The 16,878-nt window shown below is 40.6% G+C and overlaps 1 protein-coding gene across 1 annotated transcript in view; it reads right to left on the reverse strand.

Moving 5' to 3' along the window:
- Positions 1–16,878, reverse strand: part of ST8SIA1 (ST8 alpha-N-acetyl-neuraminide alpha-2,8-sialyltransferase 1) — a 147,108-nt gene that overhangs the window by 79,550 nt on the left and 50,680 nt on the right. The window contains exon 2 of the mRNA XM_012457132.3: positions 15,527–15,671. Coding sequence (XP_012312555.1) covers positions 15,527–15,671 — 145 coding nt within the window. The remainder of the gene's footprint in view (positions 1–15,526; positions 15,672–16,878) is intronic.

The raw sequence follows: 16,878 nt of genomic DNA on the forward strand, positions 1-16,878 counted from the left end.
TTCCTCATCTATAACATGTGGTGAGAGGAGAGGTAAGAAATAACCTCCATAGAGTCACTGAAAGAATTAAATAAAATGGTAATTATAAAAAGTGCCAGGTCTGAAACTTAGGAATCATTCAGTCAATATGAGCTATTAATAGCTATAAAATATGAGAGTTCCAATCACCACATCATTCTGGTGACTTCCCTGCTCCATGTAATTTTTCTGCTGTTCTGTGCCCTACACCATCCTTTCCTGTCCCCTTGTTCTCTGCATCCCTCCACTGTTCTTACATCTTCTCTAAACCATGTGCAAAAGTGGAAAGAAATTTCTATATATCAAGATCCTCATGATCTGACATCCTAAAACGTGAAATTTATATTTCCTTCAGGTACTCTCTTTTTAAAGACATGACATAATCTTTGACATTTTATTACCATTATTTTTATTCATATGATAACAGTTTGCCTTTTTTCCCAAAAGTTTCCTGGCCCTTACTTCATCTATCTTACATCTTATAAATCCTTACCACTGAATGCTTATTTTCAGAAGCCCAAATCTTTATCTTCTAAATCCTTTCTTGCCTCTATTTGTTCATGATGCAATAAAAGATCAGCAATGAAATTACAAAATGCCTTAAGCAAATGTTTTAAGTGAATGACTATCATTTACTTTTTAATTTTTGACCTGTTATGGTCTTACTTTCGAATATTGCAGAGAACACTTTGCTACTTGTTTTACAGGGCCATTTCCTGGAAATGTGATTACAAGCTGAAAAAGAAGACCTAGGGGATTACTTAATGTATGTCCTTTACTAATTCCAAGAACACTCAAAAAGTTTTCAACTCAAAGGATGATTGTTCAAACTGCCCACACCAACCAAGGTTTAGTGTCCATAATCTGGATGAAAACTTTTTCCTGTTAAGAGTTCAAGAGGTTAAAAAATCATTTCTGTCTCTGCCAAGAGTTTGGTTGGGAGCTATATCGACTGGCTCGTTTCCTAAACATATTGGCTCCACAGTGAAACAAAAACTAAAAAGTGTTTTCCTCCAGCAGCTGGGTCAAGATAAATTGAAAACCAACAGGGAGACAGTATGTCAATTTCAAAGATACTGGTATTATAATAGCTGTGGTTTCCAAATACAAATCCCACTCATTCGCTTTGTGGGAAAATTGGTACAAGAATATTTGATGGCTAAAAGACTGAAGAGCACCAAGGCCCCAGTACAAGAGCTGAGAGTCTGGAGATGCCAGCTCCTGGCAGAGAAGAGACCTAGGAGCCAGTTCAGATTTTTGCTCTGTCACATTTAGTTCTGGTTGGGGAGAAAGCAGAGACTGGCTGAGCTGATACCTCTGACTATGATTTTTACATCTTCAAAAATAGCAGCAATTTCTCCATTATGGTGTCCCTTCAGATTGATTTCATTGCAACACCTGAGACTTGTATTACCTAATGACACAAGGATGATATGGTAACAAAAGGGCTCGCTGTCACCCTGTTTGACTATCTTCACAGTTAGCCCTAAAGGCTTTAGTCTGGGACAGTTATTCTGAGATTTCTTATTGATAGTGACAGGAGGGAGCCAAATGACTAGATAGATGGGGGCAGGTCCTGGTGAAATCCCACCTCCAAGCCGCAGACAGTTTAAAGCCTGAATGAAAGTCAAGCTACAAGTTAAATCCTCGGACCGGATTGAGACTCAACCTGCTCGTTTGGCACACTTTCCTCTAATTGATCCCCACCCTTCACCTATTTTGCATATATTGGCTTTCTACACTGTTGAGTCAGCCTTTGAGTGGCATCTTCACTTTGACTTTTTGCATACTTACAAACCAATCAACACAAACTACCTATTCTGAGCCCATAAAAAGCCCCAGACTCAGCCATATTGAGAACTTTCCCACCTTTGGGTAAGGGGACCAGCTCTGTGTTTCCTCCCTGCTAAAAGCTGTTTCATCATTCAATAAAACTCCCTGCCTTGCTCACTCTTCCAGTGTCTCTGTGCCTACTTCCTGATCATGAGACAAGAACCCAGACCTAGCTGAGCTAATGAGCAAAAAATGCCTCATCATTATGCTGACTGCTTCCAACTCGAGGATTTTCCCCTCCACTCTCTATCGATACACTCCAAGTCTCTTTATTTATAACAAAACATAGGCTCTAGGTACACCAGGATACACTTCGTGACTGCATCCAGTAAAACCAAGCAGCTCAACTCATTCATTCATTCATTCCACTGAAATGTATTGAATTTCTATGTCTCAAGCGCTATGCTACAAACCGAGATACATAACTCCCTATCCTCCAGAATTAAACATTATCCCTGGGGAGGTTCCCAGCTGGTGAGAGAAGGCAACTTGAATCAAATAGCTATACAATTGAATATGCAGTTGAAAATGAAAGCTACCTGGTGCTCTGGGGACCAGCCCCCTCCTCCCCAGGAAATGATTCTCAAATAAGATGTAAGGGATCAATGTAGGTTAATTAGGTAAGAGGAGGCAACAATCTTCCAGGAAAATGGATAGTAGAGGTTTCTGTTGAAAAACCTGTACAGAAAGAGAGAGCACAGTATTTGTGAGGATATGAAAGAAGGCCAGTAAAGCAAGGTATGAGGATGAGAGGGAACATTTTGGAAATTGATGCTGGAGCCACAGGAAGAGATCAGGTCTTAAGGAGTTTTTCTTTATCCTAAAAATAGTGGGAAGACCATCAAGGCTTTTAAGCATAATGATGGCATGATCTGATTTGCATTTTAAAAAGATAACTCAGGCTACAATGCAGTAGTGGACTGGAGAAGAGACCAAATTCGGTACAAAAAGCCCAAAAGATAACTTTTTTAGAATTCCAGGCAAGAGACCATTATCACTTGAAATAAGATGGTAAAGGCAATGGTGGAAAATAAGAAGTGGTTGTAAGAAAGAGAAATTATCTTCACAAGTATCAAAATGTCCTTCAGCTCCATCCAATAACAATTTCTTAAGAATAATGTACGTCTTAAAAGAGTAAGACTAGTGAAAGAAACAAAAACAAAATAACTACATGTCCAGAACCAATATTGTGGCTTGATTTTTAAATTGTACGATCTTGTCGCTTCAAGAGGTCCTGCACACCTAGCGGGTGACTGTCCACATACCATCACACATGCCATGCACTATCATGAATATCCAGAACCTTTCCTTCTTCCATCGCTGTTGCCTATGTGGACCTAGGTTGACTTTTTGATGCCATGTGGGTGCAAAGGCTTTGGAAAAAGCAGCCATCCATTTGATCATTCATTCAGTACATTTTAATTTTCCACCTGCTATGTTATGTGCCAGACCCCGTCTATGTGCTGCCTTGAAGGGGCTCACAATGTGGTCGGCAGAAAGCATGTGAGCCATTAATTGTTATTCAGTAACAATGTTGACAATTCAATTATTGAATTGTTATATAATAATTGTTATTCCATTGTATTAAGAGAGACATATACAAATTTGGGGGGAAACAGACTTTAAATCAACATTGCTGGGTGGTTGAGACATGGGAGAGGGAAATGGGAAGGTTTACAGAACCTATGATGCTTTAGTTGTAACTTGAAAGATAAACAAGAATTCATCAGATAAGGATAAGAGGGGCATTCTAAGCGAAGGAACAACATATACAAATGTGAAGATGAAACAAAAAACATGAATTGTTCTGGGATACGCAAGACACTTAGTAAAAGTAAAAAGTAATGAGGAGCTAGGGCCAGGCACGGTGGCTCTTGCCTGTAATCCCAGCAATTCAGGAGGCCGATGGGGGCAAATCACTTGAGGCCAGGAGTTCAAGACCAGCCCGGCCAACATGGTGAAATCCCATCTCTACTAAAAATACAAAAATTAGCCAAGCATGGTGGTGCACTCCTGTAGTCCCAGCTACTTGGAGGCTGAGCTTTAGCTGGGGTGGTTGGGGGACAGAGGTTGCGATAAACTGAGGTCACACCACTGCACTCCAGCCTAGATGACAGTGTAAGACTCCATCTCAAAAATAAAGTAATGAAGAGCTGGAGGAAGCAGATGGATGGCAGTTGATAAGCTTATATTAGCTGACATTCTCAGAGCGTTCATATCTTAAAAACCTTGTGTGCCACTCTAAGGGGTTTGAACTTTATCACAGAGGTTGTAACCAGGAAGGCTGAAAGGATGAACCTGCTCAAGATTGATTCCCCATAGACAGGAAAAAGAAGTGGCCTCCTGTAGAGCTGCATGGAAACCAGATGGGGCTCAGAGCTTAAGGCCCTCAATCCTCATCAGTAGCAAGGCTTGGATTCCCAGTATTCTCAGCAAGCCAAGGAAGAGACTAGCTCTTCTGCAACCATAAGCTGATGCAATAAATCCCGTTTGTGTTCTGTAGCCGGGGTGAGGGGTGAGGTGCTGGCAGTCCTCCGGGAAGTGGGCCTGCAGCCTTCCTATTCCAGGACGGCTGTGAGTCAGGGGAATGGTATGGAGGGAGGATCCAGTGCAGCAGCCTCCAGGCAGGATTCAGCACAGCACTGGGGAGTGATCCTTCCCTCTAGCCTCTGCCTACCAACAACTGGGCTTGTCACTGGGAAAACACAAAATATCACACAACCCAGCAACAGAAAAAAAAAAACTAGTCCTCTTAGAATATCTTGCACTTTGATTTTTTTAGGGCTTGTGCCCTATTTCATTTGTAGGGTATAGAATGCTTGAGTAAAAAGAAGATGCCCCAAAATTCAAAGCTGCTAAATGTTCTCTTTGCCAGAAAGACTTCATGTAACTGTGTGAACACTTGGGATTTTTCTCCTCTGTCCCGAGGCTGTCATCTGCTTTCTTTTTTGGGTTTCTTTCTAGAAGATTGAGAAGTTCCTGTAACAGCAGCTGAGAGTACCCACCAAACACACACGCTCTCAGCCACAAGCAGCTTCTCCATAGCCCCAGCTTCTCCTTAGCCCACAGACTCCTGGAGGGCTGCCTGGGGGAGGCAGCCATGGAAGTACCAAGGGGGTCAGATGGTTCCAGGACTAAAATGTCTTCATTTTTAACTGTTTGCCACTGCCACCTCCACCCCTACCTGGCTCTGGAGTACTGTCTGCCTCAGACAAGCAGGAGTGAAGTGGAGGGGGAAAGCACTGCCTCCCAGTCAGTTGGGGGGCTCCTAACTGAGCAGTAGAGATAGAAGGTGTGAACCTGGGAGTGCTTTTATACATTATTTTCCTTATAGATTTTATTATTTAATTTATCTCTGTGACCTGCCAGGGAGAGAGAGAGAGAAAGAGATGCTGTTGAGCACATAACATAACAAAATAAAACAAAATGGAGAAAAATGGCCACCGTTTCTGGCCACCTATGCCATTCAACTATATATGCAAGACTTGTACCTGAGTCACCCATCATAGCTACACTGGCTTTCCATTCCCTGCAAACACTAAGTTGATAAAATAGCCCAAAGCCAGGATTCTGCCCTATCTTAGTAAGTTGTTACAGTTCAGTCTCTGAATAGCACTGGGGAGGGTTTGGTGCATCCCTAATTACAGGACTAAAAAGCCCAGCATAGTTTCAGGTTTCCTTTCCTAGAGGGTAGAATTTCCTTATTTTTGATAATAAAACACAACAGCATATCTGCTAGCTGCTCCTTGTCCTTCATGACTTTCCTCCGTGAATGCTGCTCCAGCCGACCTGGTGAGTGGGCCATTTGGCGACTTGCTCATTTGCATGGCAAGTAATGAAGAGTAACTTAAGAGACATCACACACACCAATTTACATTTTATAACAACAAAATTGGCAGAGGGTGAAGGATGTCACAGGAAGGCAAATTCATAATAGTGAAACTTTTTTTTTTTTTTGAGACGGAGTCTTACTCTGTTGCCCAGGCTGGAGTGCAGTAGTGTGATTTCAGCTCACTGCAACCTCTGTCTCCTGGGTTCAAGCAGTTCTGTCTCAGCCTCCTGAATAGCAGGAATTACAGGTGCCCACCATCATGCCCGGCTAATTTTTGTATTTTTAGTAGGGATGGGGTTTCACCATGTCGGCCAGGCTGGCCTCAAACTCCTGACTTCAAATGATCTACCTGCCTCAGTCTCCCAAAGTGCTGGGATTACAGGCATGAGCCACTGCGCCCGGCTGTGAAACTGTTTTGAAAGTTCTTGAGTTAGTCTAAATAACAGATGATAAACCTTGACCTAACCCGGTGGCAGTGAGGTAAGAAAAGAGGGGATTGATTCAGAAGATATTTAAGAAATAAACTTGGATTTGGATAGTGAAATTCAAACATAAGATCCTGGTGTCCAGTTCAAGTGACTGAGTAGATGATAATGTCACTACCTGAGATCAGGAATAGATGAAAAGAAGCAGGAGAGAGGGACAGAACTGTGAGCATGTGAAAGGTAAGGAAGCTTTGGGACACTGAGGACAGTATCCAACAGGTGTAGGACCGGATCTGTTTTTACTCACTATTCTTCCCCCAGGAACTAGCACAGTCCCTGCAACACAGTAGCAGTTGCTCAATAAGTACTTCACGAATAAGTGGTTGAACACTTACTTTACTTACATAGAATCATCAAAATTTCAGGAAGGCGTAGTTGTGCTGGCAGCAGGGCATATTTACTTAGGTGACAAGTCCAATCAATGTGAAAGGTAATTTTCGATGCATCAAACCCTTGCTTTAAATTTAATTCTAACCTTGATTTTATTTTGTGGATTTTTGATTTACACTACATTTTATAGTTCATATAGAAATACTGTATTTTTTTGAGTCCATAAATATTACTGGACTTTGGATTTTAAAATATCTTCAAACAATCTCCATGTCAGGCATCTGGAAGTATGTACTAACTGTAGCAACTTCAGTCCTTACTGACCTTGGGTGTTATAGTCAAAGGAGGTCAAGAAAAGACAATTAGGAAATTTATAAATCATGGCTCTGGAACTAACCATACTTTGTGAATACACTATCCTCGAAATAGTATATTAGACTCAAGATGTATATAAAATCAGAGTGGACTGAACTCTAGAAACAGAAAAATTTAAGCAAAATAATCAGATGATACATATTGTATATGGGGCTGTTAGCCAGTGCTTCATTAACTACAGACCACCCCAGGTGAAGTGATTATCAAATTAATTTAATTTATAATTGCGTTTCTCTCAGCACTTATTTTCTTTTTCTTAGCAAAGAGTTACCATTCTGAAATCTCTGAGTCTGAACAGACAGGAAAAATAAAACATCAAGAAAAAAATTCTATGCATAATAATTTTCAGAGTATAAAATATTGTCTTACCCTCAAAAAGCACTTTTGTTTCTTTATAATCAGCAGATCTTGACCCATACCCCCCACTCTAAATTTTCTCACCACACTTATTCACTTTACTATTTTTCTGACAAGCTGTTAATATAATTTACTTACCTAACAATTTTCCCAAATCCCCTCCTTACACTTAGTTTTTGCTCTCTCTGTACTGTCAGCCTCCACAGAGTTAGACATCGGAGACAGTAAGAACCTAACGTTTTTGTCTGAAAAATTCTACTCATTTATCTAGCCTACTTCTCAACCTCTATATACACCCTGAACCTACAGCTGGGCCCACTACGGATTCAGACTGAGCCCTGGGCAGTGTGGGTAAATCTTGGCCTTTAGGGGAATTATTGGAGATGGTCATCTGAAGCTATGGGCATCACTATCAAGTTACACTTGTGTTCTGGCCCTGGCTTTGAGGTATGGCTCTAGTGATTCAGTTTATGACTTAATGTCAAAACATAACCCCAGGCTGCCCTTCCAGATCCCTGCCTCCCAGCTCATACCAAGTTCCAGCAACTGTGCTTCAGCCTTGCTTACAAAAACAGTCCCTAATTTTGGCCCCAATGCTGGGACCCTCACCTTGTTCACTTGTGTTCCTGCTGTGATAAATGATCAGTTCCCAAGCCTCTAGAAGGCCGAGACTCTGCCTTCTTCTGACCAGTACCCTTGGAGGCTACCAGTTGCCAAAATCTCCAGCCTAGCGACTGGTAATTTGAAGTCAATTGTTTTAACCAGGTCTCTGGGTATAGTCCCATCCACTCCCACTTTCATCTCTGCATCCTACATACTAGCAACACATCATGTTACTCCTTATTGTCTTCTGGTTATTGCCAACAGTATCCCATGGTAAGAACTGCAATACCCCTTTCTGGCTACTGAGTGGACTTCCTTTTAGGCCCCAAAGCTATGTCCACTCCCCATCCTATCTCTACCCAACCCCTTTCCCCATTGTGTTGGGCAAGTTAGCTTTAGGATTGGTCTCTTCAATCTACTTAGAAGTTCTGAACCCTGAAAAGAACAGGGTATAGCTAGTCAGGCTATGAGTGATTACAAATATGTTGTGCTATCTCACTTGTGATCTAAGAATTTTTGACCACCAATGGAAGGAAGACAGTGAATTAGAAGGAAGATAGTGAATTGATTTGAACATAGACACTCAGAAAACATTCTCTGTACCTATTCATACCTCTTGATTATTTGACCAAATTAATTAAGCCAGAGAAAATTCAGGGTTGAAATGATGCCTCTCTTTCAGTCAATCAAATATTAACTGACATTTAAGCTACTCCTAATAGAGTTTAAAAGTACAAATGAACATATTCATAGAAATGAAACAAAGGCTTCCTAGTATTCAAACAAATGCTCAAAACTAAATCAAAATAGGATGCAAATTCCTTTTTACACTTGGACCTTTGTAAGAGGGACCAAGATTAAGAAACTAATCAAAGGAAAAATAAAAGAAACTAATCAAAGAAAAAAAATAAAGGTATACCAGCTTTCTCTGCAGGGAAACACCCTGCACGTCACCAAACCTAAGAAGAAAACGTTCTGTGGAATAGTAACACCTCCTAAGAAAAGCCATCATTCCCGACAGGCCTACTGGATGAGAGGTGACTCAGTGGTAATTGGTGGCATGAAGTCTTTTCAATTATTTTCAGGAAGCTAGAATCCTGAGCCATAATCAGTCTTTGTATGAAATTTTACACACCATCAAGTAATTTAGAAGATCTATGCCGTGGCAAAATAGAGCATTCCTTTGTTTTTCATTTTGTTCTCAACCACAGACGACCTGCAAATTTTCATTAAAGAAAAGTCTTAATTTTTAATTATTTCTAAATTTGAAAAACAAGACATCTTATCGTTCCCGCCAGCTATTCTTTTAAGCAACTACATTGCACTACCTCACTTCTAATCAATTGTTCTCCTTTTCCTATGAAGAAAACAGATATTTGGATGTCCAGTGATGCTCCATTCTCCTCTTCTCAGTTACAGAGAAATTTGAAGAACAGTGGATATCAATTCATTGTTCAGATCACAATCTTAATTCACTGGAAGTTAATAATTTATTTCACCTTGCACTTTTACTTTACTGTATTATCCAAATACAATGACACAAGGACTTAGCATTCTCCATTACTACTTTATATTTTCCTAACATCTTTATTTCTTTTCACTGTCCTGGAAAATCGATTTGACCCCTTTTATAGTGGTGTTTTAGTTTTTGTTTTGCTCCATGGGTTCCTGGCATTACCCAAATGCCAAGGCAATGCTAAAGTCCATAAACACTTTGAGAGAAAATAACAGTAATAATATCATCATATCTTTTTACAGTGCATTCATTACAAAGCACTTTTAAACCCATTATCTCGTTTTAACTTTGTTACTCAGAGTAATAATACTGAAATATAAAGACCAAGTATTATTTGCCCCAATGTGCAAATTATGAAATTCATGCTGAGAATGGTTCCATGACTTGTCTGGGATCATAAACATCATCACAGAAAGGCCAGGCTTAGAATCTAGATTTTTAGACTGCATACCCTACATAGTACTCTAGTATTAGCATTAGGCCAAGAATGGCAGGGCGAATTACCTTAATTATTCAACAGTAATGGAGCCATGTTCTAGATTCCTATAATAAAGAAGGAATGCAAGGTTTCCCCTTTATAAAAATCAAAATAATGAAAATGCTCTTATTTCTCCTTTCAACACGGACCACTAGGGAGCTCAAAGCCAAAAACAGACTAGAGTATTGTATGAAAACTAGGGTCTTGAATAGGATTCCATATTCTGTATATTTACACTGTTATTTTTTTCTCCCAAAAAGCTGCAAAATAAATTTCTTGGCCAGGTGTGGTGGTTCACACCTGCAATCCCAGCATTTTGGGAGGCCAAGGTGGGTGGATTACTTGACCCCAGCGGTCCTAGACCAGCCTGGTCAACATAACAAAACCTTGTCTCTACAGAAAAAAAAAAAAAAAGACAAAAATTAGCCGGGTGTGATGGCACACACCTATAATCCCAGGTACTTGGGAGGCAGAGGTGGGAAGATCATTTGAGCCCGGGTCGAGGCTTGCAGGGAGCCATGATCATGCCACTGCACTTTTAGTTTATCAAACAGAGCAAGACCCTGTCTCAAAATAAAATAAAATTAAAATTAATTTTTTAAAATGAAACTTCTCCATTTCTTATAAGGGTATTTTTATAAGAGAAGTGAAAAACCTTAAAATGGTTTCAGGTTGACTGAGTAACAAGAATGAACTAATCCACTAGAATCCATGTCTTCTAAGGAAATAAACCGGAGAGTAAACACTGAAACCTTTGAAATCAGACAGGCCAGGTTTCACATCCCAGCCCTTCCACCTACTAGCTCCAGGACCCTGAACAAGATATTTAACCCCTCTCAGTCTTAGCTTCATCCATGAAATGGAAACAATAATAACAGCCACACGGGGTTGCCGTAAGAGACGAGTGAGAAAACATGAAGAAACTGAGGCAGCCCATATAGTTGACAAACGCAAAGCATTTGCCTGAAGCTGGAACACAGGACTTCCCAGGCTTCCTTGAAATTAGACACACCCATGTGACTCAGTCCTGATTAATGACACGAGCAGGAGTCTGTCCAAATTTCCTCTTCTGTTTACTCTTTTTTGCTGGGATCCTGAACCAAAACTGCAAAGTTCCTTGGCTGTCAGCTAAGGAGGTTTGAGTAGGAAGACAGAGGTCAGGGAGCTTGATGGGGCTATGTAGCCACCACTGAGCCTGAACTACGCACCCTCTAATTCCTTATTGCTTGAGATGAATAAGCACCTATTTGGTTCTGCCCCCATCACGTTTCTGTTATAAAGCAGTCACATGCAAGCCTCCCAACAGAAACTAACAAAAGTCCAGCAAAGATCGATGTCCACCAGACATTAGTCCCCTTAGTTCCTTCCAGTTAAAAAGATATGTAACAGGGGAAATGATTACAAAAATGTGAATAAGTGGAAAAAACCTACCAAATTCTGTAGACTATATAGTATGATCCAAATTTTATTAAAAGAAAAAAAATTCCTGTGAGACTCAGGGATATCTAGGAGCGCAGAGAATTCTATTAAGCACATTACCGTGAAGGAAAAAAAAAGTGTGTATTTTCATTTTAACAAGGCTATTTTGACAAACCACTTCAAAATGTCCTGCTGGGTTTCCCACAGGCCAATGACACTGCAGTCCAGGCTCAGTGGAACATGACAGGAGCCTACGGCCGACCTAGGAAGCTGGAAATGAGTTCTGTGTGGGGAGCATTAGTGATGTTTATTGATGCTTTACATATGGCCTTGGGTGAACATGCTGAGGAGAAATGAATAGTCATTTGTAATTTATATCACAATGTAAGAGAATGCAGAGCTAACCATGTTTTTATAACACCAAAAGGAAATATTTTTCAGATTATATCAGCGTGACACAGTTGTGACTTCTAACATTCCTGCTACTCCCTCACTCATTCCCATGGAAATTTGTGTTCTTCCTGGGCAATATATCTTAAGCCAAAGGAGAGTTTATTCTATAATTCCTGCAAACACTGGACCATGCAGGCTTAAAAGGGACAGTTCCTGGCTAAGCAGGAAAGAGCTGGTCCCAACCCAGGGGATTGGGAGCAGCTATTCTCAAAGTGGGACTGCTGATACCACCACACTTTCCTCCCCAAATACAAACACGCACATATATGTCACATGTTTTAAAAATCCTGTGGGAAGGTTAAAAATTCAGCCCTTCGTGCCTAAGAATATTCAACAAATAGTTCACCAAAATACATGTATAGAGCCCTTTGGAAACAGCTACCTCTGAATGTCCTGCTTGGTTTCCTATAGTTGAAGCAAGGGCACTGCAGGAGTCTAGCCCAAGTGAGACACGGCCGGGGAAACCCCTTGACAGACATGAGTGGTTGGAAATGAATATTTACACTGAGTGGGAAGCATTGCAGTGGGCACAAAAGCGAAAACCCTCTTGTTCTCAAGAGCTCACAAGAGGGTACTGAGATAGCAGATAAGGACTTTTAAACCCTGTCACATGTAGGTATGAAGTTACGTGCACAGCATTATGCGGCAGAATTGAATACATTTGAAAATAAAGTTACAGGAAGTTGTGGAAGGTCCAAATAACAAGGAACTAACTACCTAAAAGGTGTTTGATGTGGCATCTCAATGTACAGACATTTCAATAGTTACCTCGTGAGGATATACCGCCCCAGCCCTTACAGGACCTGTTGATATTCTCTAATGTACCAGAGCATCTCCCTTCTTACACTGCATTGGTACCAACGACAAAAAAAAAACATTAGTTAAAAGTAGGCAAACGAATAACATTGATAATGATGGCTAACATATACTGAGCATTTAAGGCGCAAGTGTAAAGGTACACATGTAGAACTGAGGTTGGAAATGAGTGACTTAGCATTATTTCACTGAAACTCAGGGAAAGGAGTGATGCTTTGTTCATGCTGAAAACATTGAGCCTGGCCTACTCACCTGTATTTCTACCTCATCTGCACACACTCTATTTTCTTCCCGCTGGGAGCGTGCATAAAGCATACCAATTAACGGACAACCTTGTTGGCTGATAAACTAGAAACATTTTGCTAAGATATAATAATGAATGAGAGCAAAGGGATAACACCATTTTTTTCAGTGATGCAAACTGGTTTACCAAGATTTCTACGAATCAATTAGTTATTTCAGATTCTTAGCAGGAAAATACATATGCAATGTTTTTTAAAACCTACTTATTGAATTGGTTCTGCCTTTTGCAATGGCTGTGTCCATACACAATGATGTGATGACTTCTGATTCCCAAGAAGAAAGCATTCTTCCTTTATTATTCGAGGATGTTTCCTTGGTCTTACAACTGGCACAAAGAGGCACAGAATTCATCTGCACACACTTTAAAAAGTAAATACTTCTTACAACCCTATTGCTGCAACCGACAGATATGATAGGAAGCTAGTTTATATATCTTTAATCATCCCTTTAAATCCATTTTCTAATACAAAGTTAGAAGTCAGTTGGTGTAACTAAAAGTCCTCGTCCGCAAAAAGGCTACTTTGGATTTCATTTAAAACATTTCTATGTGATAAGCTGTTAAAGGAGATTCCTTCCTTATCTCTTCCTCATGCCACAGCTAGTTGGTAGCAGTTTTCATACATAGAAGGTCCTGTGGATTGGCTTGCTCAACCCTGTTCCACTCTCTTTCCAGCTTCCTGCTGAAGCGTGATAGTTAAAAACTGCCTTACCTGGACTTCTTTGCAACTACTGTTCTGTATGCAAATTATTTCTTCATTAGAAACATTTGAGGAAGAGTTGAAAAGGGGAGGAGAATTTGAACCCATCTTTCCTGTTTCTAAAGGAAGCAGCTGTGGCTACGCTAACAGCAACGGAAGTCGCGGCTTCCCAGCCCCTGGACCACAATTACAGTAGTAGGTTCTTGAACTCAGTAATTCTAGGAGCCACCATTTGGCTCCCATTTCTCCATTCTTCCAGTGATTTTTCTAAACATCAAATTCCCTGTATGAAACATCTTTCTGCTGAAAATATCTACAGAGATGTCTGTACCTTGCCTAAACTCTCACCAATACAATTATATTCTTCATGCTTCAACCTCAAGATACTAAGTATGAATCAGCACATTAATACCAAACATATAATGCTTTGTAGTTTATAAAGTACATTTATATGCATTACAGTGGGGTGCGGTGGCTCATTCCTGTAATCCCAGCACTTTGGGAGGCCAAGGTGGGCAGATCACTTGAGGTCAGGAGTTCAAGACCAGCCTGGCCAGCATGGTGAAACGTGGTCTCTACTAAATATACAAAACTTTGCTGGGTGTGGTGGCGCATGCCTGTAATCCCAGCTACTGAGTAGACTGAGGCAGAATTGCTTGAACCTGGGATGTGGAGGTTGCAGTGAGCCGAGATTATGCTACTGCACTCAAGCTTGGGCAACAGAGTGAGACTGTCAAAAAAAAAAAAATGGACATATACATGCATTATTTAAGTTGATCTTTTCCACAACTCTGTAAAGTAAATAGGACAAGTGTGCTCTAGCCATCACAGAGACAAGACAGCTGAATCTCAGACAACTTAGGTAATTATCCAAGGAATTCAGTTAGTGAGAGAGAGACAAAAGTCAGTTCCATATATTATGACTCTTAGTTATTTCCTTTGACACTTGGAAGCCTCCCAAGGGCAGATGAAGAAGAGAGAGAGAAATACAGAGAAAACATGTAGATGCTGGCAATAAACTAAAGCTTCTATTTCCTATTTCAAAAATTAAAAGAAAAATCTTATCACTACATTTTAAAACCATTAAACTAGACTGAAACATCTAAGGATGAACGAGTCAGCATGGCTGTTATGTAGAGTATGACTTCGGATCTGACAGAACCTGTGTCACAACTTTGTAGGATTCCTCCTTTAAAGTCTCATGGGCTATTAACAGAGATATATGAAAGGTTCCGTCCCACTTTCCAAGGCTCATAAATTATCTTTCTGAACAATCATCTGAGCAAACCAAGGGTGGCTAGAAGTCTTGGGGAGGCCACAATTCATTTCTGAATTTTTCCCTGATCGCAATTTTACCTAAGATTTCCCCTCCCCACAACTAGGGTTCCCTAAAATAAAATTTCCCTTTTCTCCCCGCTTGCTGCCTACATGTATGTTAGAAAAACATTTTATTTCAATGCTCAGAAAACCAAGAAGAGATATTAAGTAAGCAAAGCTTGATTTAGACCACTTCGAAAGTGGTCAGGTTGGGTTATCCCTCTTCAAATTCACCACTCCTCCATTTCACAGCAGTAATCTAACCACAGGGTTAACATTCAGGAGCTCTAAGAAGCAACCTTCTAACCATATGGTCCCCACTCCTTGAGCAACATCAGTCCTAAGAAAACATTCCAGTATCACACAAATCCTCACGGTCATGCCACAGCCAACCTCAGAACACTAGAATTCCACAAGTTCCTGACCATTCACTTTTTGCTTCCTTCAGTCTCACATGACTCAAATTAGAAAAGCTAGGAAAACTGTAACTCTGTAATATCCTATGTCCACCCTTGCATCAAAACACTATGTGATTTATTCACACACACAAGGATGACAACTATAAAGAAAAACATTTAAGAGAGAAGAAAACAAAAAGTCAATCTGATGAGTTAGGCAAACTCAATTATCCCTTTTCTATGACAGCAAGAAATTTAAGAAACTATATTGAAATGCAACAAACTCTATACTAACCTGAGGGAAGAGAGAATAAGTTGAATTGTCAATGGTGAATGAGTATAAAAACTCCCCATCGTACCACATGCTCTTCCCCATGGGGGAATTCATCTTAGTCATTGCAAAGAGATGGGCAGGGTCGCAGCAGTCTTCCATTTGTTTCCTAGGAGAGAAAACAGAGAGAGAGAAAAGAACAGCAGGTTAAATGAGGAGCAGATTCATTCACTTGTCATTCTCACAGAGATGCGCTGCCTTACCTCAGTGCCAGCTCACAGAAGCATAGCATCTCCAGGGTGATTAGACTACTATTAATTCACTCTTCCAGCCAGCAACATGCGTGACTAGAATATTTCACAGTTAAAAAAAAAAAGTTTAAGAAAAACACATCAGCTCTCAGATTCAGGTGAGCTATGTCAAAAGGCATAAATAATCATCACAGTCGCAGATGTACTGATTGATTCAAACATCCAGGTCCAGGAAAGACTTGGATAGCTAACTTTGGAGACTGTTGAGCTCTTCAGCTACAGCAGAGGTGTATCTCTATCCTCATTAACAATCAGGTGGTTAAGTTCAGTGAAAAGACACTTTCTGTGAGCTGTATGGAAAGGGAATACACAGAGCGACCCTAAAGAGGGTGTACTCCCCAAAACTGGTGACAAGATAGAGAACAACCCCTTAGAAATCTTTTGAGTACAAATAGAATAAAATGAATGATGTGATTTCAGACACTGGAGAGCAACCTACCTTCTCATTGTTAAACCTCATGGGCCTTTTTGGTTCTCACCTCGTCTAGCCTCTCAGAAGTGTCTGACACCTTGAGCACCATGACTCTGGTGGAAGTTTCTCCCAGCTCCCTCAGTGTCTGAAGTGCCAGCATCACTGGGGTAACCTCACCCTTCTGGACTGGCTTGCAGGCTACTTCCCAGCTAGCCCCTCAAGTCTAAGCCATGTTTGTTCTATGGGGCAATCTTTATATGACCCTCCAATTAACAGTCTGTCAGAAACAAATTCCACTTACTCATGAGTAAAAGAGCTTATTCACCACCTCTGCCTCTAGGAAGATGAAGCAAATAAGTTGCTGACATAAACCACTTCTGAATGGTGACCTCACACAGAAATGCTTGCTCAGACATCTTTAGCCACCCACGGTACAGAAGCTAGGAGCTGAAAGGGGATGGTGGAGTGGCAGACCTGATTTCAAGTCCTGCCTCTGCAGCTTACTAACACCATGACTGGGCAAAAAGACTGTGCTGCAGAACCGCCCTATGAGACTCTCATTGAGAGTTCACTGAGAACATAGCAGCAGAGCACACAGTTCAATATACGGTAAGTGTTCAATACATGTTAGGTGTTCAATAGGTTCAATGCAG

This window comes from Aotus nancymaae, unplaced genomic scaffold (genome assembly GCF_030222135.1).
Source record: "Aotus nancymaae isolate 86718 unplaced genomic scaffold, 86718_ANA_hifiasm-v0.15.2.pri h1tg000016l, whole genome shotgun sequence".
Lineage (NCBI taxonomy): Eukaryota > Metazoa > Chordata > Mammalia > Primates > Aotidae > Aotus > Aotus nancymaae.